Source organism: Anopheles funestus, chromosome 2RL (genome assembly GCF_943734845.2).
Source record: "Anopheles funestus chromosome 2RL, idAnoFuneDA-416_04, whole genome shotgun sequence".
NCBI lineage: Eukaryota > Metazoa > Arthropoda > Insecta > Diptera > Culicidae > Anopheles > Anopheles funestus.
This window is the reverse complement of record NC_064598.1, coordinates 46,687,676-46,702,166: the sequence shown is the minus strand read 5'-3', so window position 1 is coordinate 46,702,166 and position 14,491 is coordinate 46,687,676. Positions and strand designations below refer to the sequence as shown.

General features: G+C 38.3%; 1 protein-coding gene across 1 annotated transcript in view; it reads right to left on the bottom strand.

Moving 5' to 3' along the window:
* Positions 1-9,279: 9,279 nt before the first annotated feature.
* The window catches only part of LOC125765411 (tropomyosin-2), an 83,876-nt gene continuing 78,664 nt past the window's right edge, over positions 9,280-14,491 (bottom strand). Inside the window, exon 6 of the mRNA XM_049430498.1 lies at positions 9,280-9,330. Coding sequence (XP_049286455.1) covers positions 9,295-9,330 — 36 coding nt within the window. The 3' untranslated portion in view covers positions 9,280-9,294. The remainder of the gene's footprint in view (positions 9,331-14,491) is intronic.

Genomic DNA, 14,491 nt, shown 5'->3' with positions numbered 1-14,491 from the left:
TTTTACAACTTGAGGAAACTTCTCCACTCAAAACACCTGTCGCGATGACCAAAGCTGCGACTCAGCTGGTCATGTCATGCAAATGACACTGCACGATCCAGCACTAAGTCCTAGTCCTTATTTATGTCATCCGCATTTTCTTTTGTTTATATGACTCTTGCATCAGGCCATTTTTTATTATTTATTATTTAAATTTTGCCAACACACTATGAAAATAACTAACTCATCCGTATGGGAATATGTATTTGATTAGTATATAAACGCGTTTTTCTCTTAAGAGTGAATATACACTCTGAAGCACGAAAACCACATCACATCATATGCTGGATGACTAGCGTGTCCTTTCAAAGATATGCTTATTTCAGAGTTGGTAAAAAAACTTGAACAATTAATAGATTGGCCAGAATGTTTTCTCTTTTTTTTTTGTTAAACACGCAATAGCTCTCATAGTAATAATAAATCTTAATATTTTGGGGATTTTTTTGACTTATTATTTGATTACATAATATATAAATTTGGGGCGGTCCGGTGGTGCATGTGATAAACGGCGCCAGTCCACACGGCCGGACCGGGTTCAAATCCCATCCGGACCGTTCCCCCGTAGCAAGGACTGACTATCAGGTTACGTGGTAAAAGAAGTCTAGTAAGCCAGAAATGGCCGGCGTGACCTGTAAGGTCGTTAAGCCAAGAAGAAGAAGAATATATAAATTTCTGATGTTACAAAATCTGGGATTTGAAAAAAAATGGACTCATGACCGACTTCCACTCGATAATGTATTCTATTCGATACTGATAAATTGGTACGACGCATACACGGTTAAAAAGACGACGGTATCCAATTCGCAACCAGATGCATTTCAAAGGAATTTCCTTTTTTTACGTCGAATTCAAATCGAAATCTATTACTGCGCATACTTGTGAAGAAATTCCTTCCGTTGATAAATTCTTGGTACAACAGGAAAGTATGTGCGTGTATGTATGTTTTTTCCCGAACGATGGTTGCCCACTTTCCTTCTCAAATCTTTCGAATGGGCGAGGAAAGTCGTGTGGATCATATCACGACTTATCAATCAACGTAATATATGCTGATGTAGTCTGCTGCTGAGTGACAAAAATCGTTACGCCAACGTTTGGACCGTCTGCAAATGGTAAAGATTCACTATTATGTCGGCAAAACATCTTCCATGCCCTACGGCGTGCCTCCAAAGGACATGTCAATCATTTCCAATGCCGATCCCTTCGCTTCACCGCAGCTATTGCAATGAATTATGTCACACTCGGCAAAGGGATGCGGTGCACACGGTCACAGGAGGTCGGCATAGCCACAAAAGTCATGCCACGATGATGTTTTCCTTTTCCGGTTGTGGTTCGAACGATGTCAAAACTTCCATTTGAAAGCTTACGCCTGGTATGGAAACGCAATCGTTTGCCGATGAAGACATCGGCAAACCGTAATCAATACCCAGTATCTTATTCTTCCTGGGTCACTGCAGTCACAGCCGAGCATATCGATCCGTCGTTCGTGGTACGGTTCAGTTGGTTTGTTGCAAAATCGAAGATCCATCTCGTGATGTTTTGTTACGTGGCCTAGCGTCTCCCACCCATCATCTCCAGGGGATATCGTACGGGATGCAGTACAAAGGGCATGCGACAGCAGGAACTCTTTGCAATTTCATCTAGGCAACGCTCATGAAAACTGAAATGAAGTACTCCGAGAATTGCGTTTATGTGAGTGTGTATGTGTGAGTGATAGCATCGGATGGCAACAAAACGATTAGCTTCCTGTCCCCATAGAGATGCTTCTGCTAGTATCGGTACCATCAGAGGAATAGTTTCAGTTGACCTCTAAACCTCTTGGCCAAAGCTCGACAAACTCCTGTGAAGACACCCTTCTGCCATACACATGCCATAGGTTCTACTGCAATCCGGCTTCATCGGCTTGCACCGATCTGCACCCATCAAAAGCATGGTCGATTTCATTCTAATTTACGGCTACTTTGAGGTTAAAGGCCACATTGGTTTGGAAGCCAAGCCGTGAAGCTCTCGCACAAAGACAACCGAGACCGGGTGACAACATTCTTCCTAACCTCAACATTGCTCCTGGAACAGCCATTGTTGTGCTTTAGTAAATATGGCGAATGTACTACCAACGGTCGTGTAGCACGTGTGTGGTGTAGCAAGCCACAAGAAGCAACTCCACCCGATCGGAAACGTTGGTGAGAATTAATTTGCAAAAGATTATAATTGATATCCTACCAATCCAGCTGGGGACGCAAAAAAAACCCATGCGCAGCCATTTGTTTCACATTTTGTTCGAGATACAAAATGTACAAAGAAACAAAGACATTTGTGATGAAACGGTTCAAAACAGATGGGTTAAGCAATTAGTAGAACGCTTCTTCTCCAGCTAAATCATTTATCACCATCACTACCATCAAGTGTTCGAATTGTATAATGAATATTAAAGTTTAATCATTCCTTTTCCTGAAAAAAGCTTTAATTCTTAATTAGGCCGGGATTGAATTTTTTTTAAATCAAAAACAAATCCATCCTTCGCTCACTAAACAGCTTCAGTTCATATTCCGTTTTTTGTATCTACAATGGTGCGATCTTTATGGTCCATTAGGCTTATCAAGAAAAAAAATCGAAACATTCACCAATTAATGCTCCAATTTAAATGGGACCAAACAGCACTTCCAAACGCAGAAATTAACTCAATTTATGGGTTTGCTTTTTAACGCATCCCTCTTCTCTTCGCTTTAAATATGGAAGCGAGCTTTTTTTATGTTGCTCATAAACATTCTAACCCCTAGCAGAAACGAATGTTGGTACACGCGTAACTCGTGCTTTAATTTCTGTTCGGCTAAATCCATTGCAAGCGGTTCTCCCATGCTTGGAAAGCTTACACAAAATCGTAAAACAGCATAACAACATTGCTCAGTAAGGCGAAAAATACATTTTACAACGATAATGATCCGATTCCGAAGGGTTGTGCAAGGTTGGGGAAGCTTTTTCATGCGGCTGGAAGATGGAGTGAGATGGGCGGAAGAGATTTTTAACCATGCACGGTCGCTATCGCTTATCATCATAAATTAAAATCTAATTGCATCTAATTAATTTGATGTGTTCAGTCAACCATTAGCGCTAGATAGAGTGTGCCATTATTGCCTCTCACTTTATCGTCTCTTCTCACTCTCATTTTGTTTAACAACAGTTTCGATGACATTATGGTACGTACGGAATGTTTAAATTAAATCACAACATAGCATGACCACAACTATTAAAACGAATTCGAAAAAAAGAGAGAAAGATTTGTACCCTTGTTCAAAACATTACACGCCCCATCGGTGATGGATAGGATGCGGTACAGGGAAAAAGAGGGATAGAGCGAGGGGAGAATTCACCCCCGAAACATACGCCATTTGGACACGCATCGTGCTGCAAGCGGTGCAAACCGGTAAATCAGTTACTCAAACAAAACGCCTCATAGTTTTGGACCGGATCCATTCACGCGTGTACCTTTATAAGCGCAAAATGGCCAAAACCGGGTAAGTGTAATGCACCGTTAAAATGGTACTTTTCTACATCATTTTCCACCACCGAAGGGGGCAGGTTTGGGACAATAATTTCTAATTCTACCCCTACTCACTAGTAGCCGGTTTTAAATTAGTCGCTAACCGGTTGGTCATATTGTTTCACACTTTTCGTGTGTATTTTTTTGGTGCTAGTTCATTTCAAATGAGAAACTTTTGTTCGGTATGAAATATTTGTTTCCTAGCTTAGCGGTTATGAAATTTTCCGCTGGTGAAAATCAGTGCAAATTTATTGGACAGCTTTTTGTCGTATGTGCATTTATATTTTCCACGCCGAAAGAGTGCTTCTGAAGAAGTTTGCAAATAAATTTTCTACTAGTTAAAAACTTCAATGGGTTCTACTTTGCATTTAAATGTGTCTAAATAATTTAACCTGCATTTAACGCAACCAAGAAATAAAGTTCGCATACTGCTCTAATTAGATCACCGAATTTCAGTTGTACTAGTTATGGCTACATGAAAAAAAACACCCTTTTAACTATTACAATATTGGTATATTTGATGTTGCTTCGTGGGCAACGGAGTAACAAAATTTGATTTTTACGCTAGTTTGAGCACTTTATTTAGCTAACCGCAATTTAGCTTTCGTCGGTCTAGTTTGGTAGGATTTAGGTTTTTGCTTGGGTCGCTTTTAAAACGTATTCTCTTTGCGTCTACTTTGCTACTAACGTTTACCGATCAGCTGACCTGGCGCCAGGCGCCCCTGACCTTTGTAGCCCTGATTGACCTATTTTCTTATTCGTCCTGCGTTAATGCATCCCTTCTACTCGCTCTAAGGCAGCTCCTATCTCTCGCTCACTACATAGACTAGCGCCGATCGTGGATGTATCGAGTGGATGATCAGATCAACTCGATCACCCGATGACAGCCGGTAGAACAACAACCGGTTGTCAATCTCCGCAATAATATTGTGCCAACATTTGGTATATTTCCGAAGTTGTTAAATACATAATAATTGAAATCCTAATGTTTATTAATGAATAAATATCAGAAAATCGTTTCGATTCAACTATGTTGCTTTTAAAAAAGGATCGTTAGTGTTTTTAAATTATTTAGAATATTTATTTTGCAAGTTTAAGGGTTTCAGCTCAGAGCTAGAGATGAACAAATGTAAGTATACAGTGTTTAAAATTAAATATAAAGCACACTATTGCCACACATGGGTCGCATACCCAATGTCGTTTGTTACTATTTTGTTTCTATGATTGGCAGTGGTGTGATGATGATGATTTTACTTTTTTCGATGTTGAAGTAAATAAAATAATTATAAAAATCACGAATGAGTATTCACACTATAGAAATTTGCGCGAAAAAATAAAATAGAGCTCTAGTTCATTTAATTTGTTTTAAATAAATTGGCGGTAACAAAGCTGACAAAGACGCTAGTCTTCCACTCGAAAGGACTGCTAATTGATTCAATCTAAAACGTTATTTAGTAGAACTATCATTAGATTTATTTGCTTAAAAATCTTTAGATAATTCAACTATCTTAATCCCATAAATGGATATGAGGTGGAAAATTATCATAAACAAATAAAAATATTTGTTACGATTATCTGAACTGTTATTATCAAAGATTAGGGAAAAATTATATGTTAGAGAACAACAGTTTTTCAGAACAATAAACATTACGAATGCCTTGCTGCATATTACACCTAGAATCTATCATTAAATAATTTACTTATACAACTTTATCAGCTCGATTAGATCTCTCGCTACGTTTTGCCACTCACCGTTACCATCAACTTTGACCTGTGAATTGTGTCAAGTCCTTTTTATGGATGCAAATTAAATTCAACAATCAATTAACTAGCTGTATACAATAATGCAACCTCGCTTCCTAAAGATCACGAAACCAGAAACGGTCAAACGGACGTATTTTTTTTAACAACATGCTAATGATACCACTAAAGATCGACACGTGATCAGCTCCATAATGCACGCGAGTGCATTAACATTAACCGCTACACCCATTAACATGCCATGCCGGTCTGTCAGCATGAAACTACTACCATAGCATACTTTCCGGAGCATTGGACTGACCGCAACGAGCCAGAAGTCAACCGCTCCAGACGATGATGCGATTTGCATACGAAATGCAAATGTCACCAAACTAGGCGGAACTGTACCAAAGCCAAAACCACGCTAGGCAAACTCGTACTAACCGACTAGTAATGGGCTGACAGACTCATTACCTCTGGTCGTTTTATGAACCAGGACCGTGGTACAAGCGGTACAATTCAATTACAGCGTCGAAACCCGGAGACGCTACCTCCGTACGTCCAGCCCAGCTCGCCGGTCAACTATAGTGCCGACGACCACGAAACCGAGCCTCTTAGTACTCGTAGCGCTATAATTTTCATTATGCCATCCGACCGATTGCACAACGAAGATGAACTCCAAACAGCGGCCTTCCAATGTCCATCCGGCGATCCGGTAAATCTTAACGTGCCCCGAAGATGCTCCCAACACACCGTCCGTCCATCGTCAACTTTGGTCACCAAACGGTGCATGATTGCATTCCGATTGCGCTAGGCGTTCCCAATTTGATAATAGACGACCGTGCACCAAAACGTGCACATTAAGTGCATCATTGCATCTGGCCATTACTGGCTGGCCTGATCGGCTTTGATCGGCATCTTACGAATGGCCATCTATTTATGTTACCTCTGATTGTAATTCTATCCGCCTGCCAAACTACGATAAGCACTGTCTGATACTCGGAAGATTTCACCTTCCCGAAGGTGACTCGCTACGTATTGGCCTACTGAGGAGGTTAGTAGTAGTTGGAGGATTGGTCAACTGGAGAGCGAAAGAATAGAAAAACCGTTGCAAAATCAAACCATTCGGACACCTTCGGATAGAATGGAGGTAAAATAAATACCAGATCGTCCATCCTTTATCGTTGGCCTTCTTCCCCCCAGTCGGACTTCAAAACTGACGTAACTCGCGAACGGATTCGTACAGCATTTGCTTTAATTAATTATGTAGATAGCTTCAATGTTTTTTTTTTTCGTTTGTACTATTTCGTGCGACGAGATGCGCTCGTTAATCTACCGCGCATAGTTGGTGAAAACCGTCTCTAAATGCAATCCGTCGGCATTCGATGTTGGTCGGCGGAAGAGGAGCAATAAAAGAGCTCGATCGATTCGAACGATCCGGCGCGCTGCATTTCGTGCAGTGAATATTTTATCACAAAACCCATGAAAACGCGAATAGTTCATTATGACTTCGTTCTTTTTTATTTCACTACTACGGCGGAGAATTTTACCCGGCGCGACTGGTTCCAATCACAATCACGATTGATTGCTGGGAATGGGGATGGTAACTAAATCGCTAGGAAAGCGAACAGTAACCGGAGTGGGTACGATTAAAATTTCATCACCGTCCTTTCCACCGACTCCATGGTACGATAAGTTCACATAACCTTCATTCATTTCCACGTCAGGCGTGGAACAGAATGTGTCTGTTTTTTTATTTTAATTTTTCCATTTTTTTGTTACTTACTTCAGAATAATTTAACAAATTTAATTGGAAAATATTATTCTACTCTCTTTTTTTACATTCTTTATGGTTCAGTCACTTTTCTAGAACTAAAGCTATATTAAAATGTATTCCATGACTGAAATACCGTGCGTTAACGGACAGTAAAGCAAGAGCTCAGTCAGTCTAGATCAGGAATTAAAAATTAACACGTGATGTGTTTCTCTTGTCTTCTGGCATGTGTCATTTTTGTAGTGCTGTGTAGTTATATTTTGTATGTATTGATTTTCTTTTCTTCCTTTTTCAATCCTTAATCGGAGTTTTTATTTTGTATTACACATTCAATATAAGTTTCTTTTTTTTTTTTGCTCACTGATGTGATACACTAATGTTTGTTTTTTCGTTCGTTTAAATTTTCAGTATTAATGTTTATTTATCGTATTCTTTCTTTCTTTCAATATAATTTTTTTTTTTCATTTCATCATACAATCATTTAAATCATTTACTTTTTCAAAAAACAATCACTTAAATTAACTTTCAAAAACTTTTATTTTATAATTTTATTTTTAAGTTCTTACAATTCAGTTCTTTCATTTCTTTCTTTATTTGTTTCCCAATATAGTTATAAAGGTGCTCTCATTATCTATCTCATACTAATAGTTAATTTATTTCTGTAAAAAAATTATTAACAAATTTCAAAGCTTTCGTTAAGCACAATTTAGTTATGTTGTAGACAATAAATGCTTTACTTTTTAATAAGTTTTTCATTTGCTATGTTTGCTTCTTATTACATTTTCTAATGTTTATTTGTAGGTTAGCGTTAAATTTAAAATGCTTAACAGTAATTGTTGATTTTTTTCTTTGCATATTTGTATATCTAATTTTTTACTATTTGATTTATTGTGCCGATAACGTACTCTAATTAAGAGCATACATAACGTAATTGAGATTTCTTTGAATTGAAAGATTTCTTTGAATTGAAAGATTTCTTTGAAATGCGTTTGAATGAAATTACTTTACAATTTTACAATTTTAAGTTCCTTTGAAATTAAGCAATTTTGTCTAATCATCTAATTCAACAGGATTATATAATCATTCATGTAACAAAACTGCGTTACAATTTTATTACTTTACCGAGGTTCAATGGTTTCCCAAAAAAATTCAAAGTATCGTCCATTAGATGTATTGTTCCCACACCAACATGCGAGTGAAAAATTCATTCATTCGACAATTCTAAACTTAAACTGCCATTCCATTGTGGTCTGCATCGCATTGCCATTCCGCTCGAAATACCACATACACGGTTTCGGAAAAGGCACGGTCGTACTAAAACAAAAACCGCCAATCTGCAATCAAATCAAAATCATCCAACCACACCGATATCGAATGATTGGTGGAGGCTATTTTCGAATTGCCAACAACAAAAAGAATGACTGAGACGGGGCAGCAAAATTAAAACACATTTCATACACGGGGCCGGTTTATCACATTTGCTCGCTAAATTAATTTAGTAGCCAGCTTACGGTAGCTTCATTCTGCGTATAATTTACACACTAAACGTTTGTTGATATCGATAAACTGTTTGGGGGTTGTTGTTTTTGTTGCTTCCTCCTATCCATACGTTATGGGTTACCACTCCTTTGGACAGGTTTATTTACACCATCGATACAACACTAGCCGGATGCTTTACGTTCGTTAGACTTTTTTTAAAATTATTTTCCTCTTTTTTATTCGTTCATGCCATAAAGTAACCGGAAAGCACATATCTATTCAACTTTTTTGTTGCATTTTATTTGCAAACGTACCACTCGGCGCGAAGGTCATGATGACGGATGCAATAGAATAGCGAATGCATACCACAAACGCGCAACGAATCAATCGTTCCTTGCACGCTATGCACAGCCAATCTCCGTAGCCCGCATCGGTTTGGACGGTATGAGTAAACAAAGTCATAATAAAATCTATCCGATGTCAATAGTGACACACATAGGCCAAAATATTTGCCCGATTCGCGCGATGGGGAGTTGTACGAAAAATAAATAACTAAATAAACAATCACAAAAACCACCACCGAGTGGCGATGATGGTGGAGATGTATTGCGATAGCAAACAAATGACGAATAAAAAAAATGGCCATCCAAATGCATTTTTGCATTCCGCTCGACAATATCTCGAATACAGTTGCGGTGCATCAAAATGCCAGTTGAATTGCGTTGCATCAATTGATAACTGATTTGTTTGTTTGTTGGTTAGCAGCAGACAGGCAGGGACACTATCTCGACCAAAAAAGGGGGTTGAGATCGTTTAAAGCATGGATCGACAGAAAATGTGATAAAACGTGCTTTGTTGGTGGGCTTTTTCCCTCCCAACTACATACCGGGTTTCGCAATTTTCGCAACAGGAGCAAGGATCTGACGGAAAGTGTCCCAAAACAGCTGCACAAATAACGCATTTATGATGCTTTGTGTCGCATTTTTGCTAGTTTTTCTCTCATCCCTTGAGATCAGTTCCATCGCGACGAGCACCGCTGGCGCAAGTTTAATGCTGATGTCACTCAATTAACTCAAACGGATCGTTAGGTGGGTTCTATTTTTTTTTTGCTACCGAAGCTTTGGATTATTTGTATCGTTGGTTTATGTTTTCACGTCACAGAAGAATAGTTCCATTTTTTTTGTTACATTTTTTTGTTCCTATGTTCATTTCACTTTCTGTGAGACAGAAATTACAACAGATGGTTGAGAGAAAGAATGTCAAGAAAACGATTGTTTGCAATCTTCATTGGGATTTTGGAAGTCTTGTAGAATGAAAAGAGTATGAAAAAGCAAAATGTTTGATTATCCCTGTCAACCTTTCCTTTCGTTTTGTTCTTTTTTTCTGGATGAAAAGATTCTAGCAAAAGAAACGGTTTCGAAACTAACTAACAAAGACTAAAGTCTGTCATTGAGACGGAAATCATCTGACAAAATGGTCCACCAAATCATGCTGCTTCAAACATGCTTTGTTCTTAGTGTCTGCTGCTATAAATATGGCAGATTTGGGTCATTATTGTCTTTATATTTATTTTTGTTTTGTTTAGAAACAATAGAAATTGCTACTGCAAAGGAAAAAGGCAAAGATGTTTTTCGACTGGCCAAAAAGGATTTGGAATCTTTGTTCTGCCATAGCTGACGATAGCTGCGATGCTCGAACAGGTTTTAGACCAACTTTGACGAATGTTTTGCATAAAATAGTTATGTTTAATATTTTAGTTTTTATTTATTTTAACATTACGACTTTAGCAGTATTGTCATTTTTTAGTTTTTGTTGAATATTTTATTTATAGTATTTATATGGTTGAAATCATAGATTTAAGGTTTACTATTAACCTCAATGATTGAATTATCTTTCAGCAGTTTGTAAATACCAATATGAAAAAAATAATCATTACAAAGAAATGTCAAGTGAATACTGTGGAGAATGACATTAGAACAAAAAATACATCTGGATAAATTACCTAGTACATAAATAAATTGAATAGAATGAAATTGAATGTGTAAAATTAAAAAAAAAACAAAAGAGAAAAAGTTAAAGAGATAGATAGAGAGAAAAGTGATGCATTACAAAGTACGAAGAGAATATAAAAAATACATTTATTTACGTTTAATTTATCATATTTTTTCGACGGGTCGTCCATGTAACATAAGTATTAGTACCCTTCCAATTTCATTTTCGATGTTTATATCCATTTTAAAATTCTTTAAAAATAACAAGTACTTTCAACGCATCTTAAATCAGGTAAAAATATTTTTTGACACTCATTTATTAGTCTGTGAGCTCCTGTTTGATAATCATCAAACATATCGTCGAATATCTCATATTTATCTCATATTTATCTCATGAATCAAATATTCATGATTCAGATATCAATTGCAAACCAAGACCGTTGCATACGCTAGTCTAATAAGCGCTTTTTTACGACAAAAAAAGCTTGTAACTGATTATGATGTACATCACGAAAAGTAGTAAACCGTCAATATCACACCTATGCCTTACAATGCTTCCCACATCCGAAGTGAAAGACCAGAAGGACGACAATCACACCATCGTTGCATCCTTTCTTGGCAGTTATCACCACTAGCACACACGCTTCGGGGAGTAACAGCGCTTTCGAGGGCTTTAACCTAATAGCAATAATAGTAATAATCATCGACATCAACACGACTGCAAGAACGATACGGCGCACAGGCTCGCTCCTCTGTTGTAGACTTCGAAGACGGCTACGGAGGCATATACGGCGGAAAATTGCATCTACTTTCACCGTAAGCACGTTCGACGCAATGGCTTCACATTGTTCGCCTTTCATCCAGCTCATATGGTACAAGCAGTGAAATTCAATCAAATAGTCGTTTGAAGCAATCAGAATAGATGTCCATACAAGGACATGTAATTGGATCCTTACAATGTCTCGTGTAAGAGGTGCATTCTGGCCAATTGAAGCTTAATTGAACTGATCTAAGACGGGCATTGATTTTTTTTATCTCATACGAATAAAATTGAATGCACCGATAGTATAATAATATCGTCATAAACATTTGAGAAACATCCAATCGTCTGTAGTAAATTCATACTATATTGTTGTATCGAGAAAAAAAATTTCTCAATACAGCTGTCATGAAATGGTTTTATAAATTCAAATATAAATAACGTTTTGTATTGCAAATTGCATACTTTAAGGCTACTTTGTACAAAATCAATTAATTTAAATGCTTCTGTTATTATTATTTAATTTCATTTAAATCCTTTTTGATTGAATATTTAAAACGAAATTATGTTTCTTCTTTTATTATAGGTTTACGTTTATTATTTAATTACCTTTGTGCCACAAAATCATCCTAAACGTTTATCGATCATTAATCGTAAGAGGTCATGTCCTACTTTAAAGTGTCATTTTTCTTAAATATCAACCCTACTCAAGGCTTAATAAATTCATAAACCATTCAACATTGCAAGCAAAACACACCTACAACAAACACTACCAAAAAAAACCCATTTTCACATCCGATCTCTATCGTAGCGCAATACGAACAACACACAGCAACCGACAGCGTTGTCAATAAATCTCCATTCTATCGTCAAATATGGTCGTGCTGGGTGATTTTTTCATCGAAACGGTAACCAAACGGACGGCAAGCAGGCAACCTTACGCTGGATTTAGCTTCCGGCCAAAGATGTGGAATGGCATCTACCACGTGTACCGCGCACCTATCAACACCCGTCTGGAAAGTTATGCCCGTCGGTCTTACATATTTACGTGATCGTGTCCATTGGCCGTTTCGCGGAAAATGGCAACCAAAAACCAAACTGCCGGCGGATGAGAAAAACGATGCTGCAAATGGTTCCCCTATCTCGTGCGTTCATGCTCCACGCTTCCAAAAGCCGTGTGCGGGCGTGATTTCTGCCATAAAGCAGCCTGCATCCATATTACCACAGCGTCGCCGATGAAGATAAATTTAATCGCTAATGAAGATGAATAGTGAGATACAATGCACGATTACCGTCGATTACGGTCGTCATGATACGATACGCCAAAGTATCGACATAATCTCCCAACTTGCTGGACCGAGATAGTTAGGGAAAAGAACATGACCGCGTCCGCTGTTTGTAGGAGTGCCACCCGCAGAAACGACCAAACGGGGTTAAAAACAACAGAAAATTATCCATGCCGGGATCGTCCAAGCAGACGATGCATTTAGTAACCGCATCTTTCCGTGCTGCGTCAAATGGTGCTGACATTTCGATAAAGCACACATCATAAACACGTGCACTAAACTGTCATCGTTTCCTTGGCTATCGATCCTTCAACGGGTTACTTAGATTATGTTTTCTTTTGGACAGTTTTTGTTTTCATTGCGGCATTGCATGGCGTTACTATGAACGCAGTACGAGATATTTCGAAAACTGGTACCTATATTATTTCGGGTTATGTGTTACAGACATTGAACAACCCATTTCCCCAACAAAAATTGCGATGGATACTTATTTAGATAATGGATTAGATTGTACATTCCAAAAACAAGGTCAGATGAAGGTGCATTTCTCGTTGCCAAAGCGTTACTATCGTACAAAGGAATTTCCCGGAATTATATCCGGTGCATGTTTTCGTGCAACGTACTATTCTTCATCCCACACCGCATTACATCAGGCTGATGATGCTCATGAGTTGGGAGCACGAACCCGCTCCCCCCACGTGTACACCTGTGCTCAGTGATGGATGACTTTCTGCTTGTATTAGCTATGAATTGGTGCAAAATGACCATAAAAATTATGCAATGGGGCGCACGTTGGCGAACGTAGCCTGGACGAACCATTGTTTGTAACCGGTTGCAGTGATGTGATTGCATCGGGGATACTGCAACCTCATCTGGCAAAACGTTACGCAGCTAATGTTAGCATGCAGCATACGACACAGGGAAGCGATTGCTAGATGACTGTGCCGCACAAAGTGTGAGATGAAGAAATTATTTAAGACAGGCTTTCGAGACGAGATAGCTACCTATTTTTCGAAATGTCAACGCAACGACACCTCGTTTAATTGGCTTTTGCTTTCGCGGATCATGTGGGTAGTAAAGGTGAATTTCTTTTGCATTTTGTAACAACTTGCATACATCGACAAAAAAGAATTATGAAACTGTTTTTTTTTTTTAATTTGCATCTTGCTTTAAAAATACAAACCATTAAATGTGTTAAAAAATTAAATGTGTTAAAAAAATTTGAAAAGATAACCGCTGAAGAAAGTGAGCTATATCCGGCCACCTTACAAGACATTTAGAAATTTTGAAGAAATTGGATAAGCTCTGATTAACGTAGCTTTGAAACCGATTTCCAATGTATATCACTCAACCCTCACGCACTGTTAAAGTATAAGCCCTTGTAAAGAAACCTCAACGAAGAAGGTGAAAATGATGCTTAATGAGCTTCGTAAAATCTACCACTCTTTACGCACCAAGTGGCCCCGGTCAGGCAGGTGCAATCTCTCTGCGACTGATGGCACCAAAACAAACTTACTTTATGCAACTCACGCTTCTTAAGCTTCCTGGCAGAAGTGTGCAGGGGAAACAACGCATCATTAATATAACCATCATTTAATCGATTAGGAATCGTGTCTTCGTTTAAGTCCTCCCCAACAGCATAAAACATTGCGCATACAAATGTCCTTCTCGATGCTTTACGAAAGCGTTTGAAAAGGTCGTGCAGCGCATTGTACGATGATTTGATTATCAGTCCGTTCGTTGGACGTTCCAGCTCTGTACGCTGTCATGCGGCAGGTGACATTTTGCCATTACAGCAGCGCACGACACTCTTGTGATATCGTACGCGTATCCTAAGGTAACGTACCGATCTGCATACAGGAACTAACATTCGCATAAAAAGAAGAA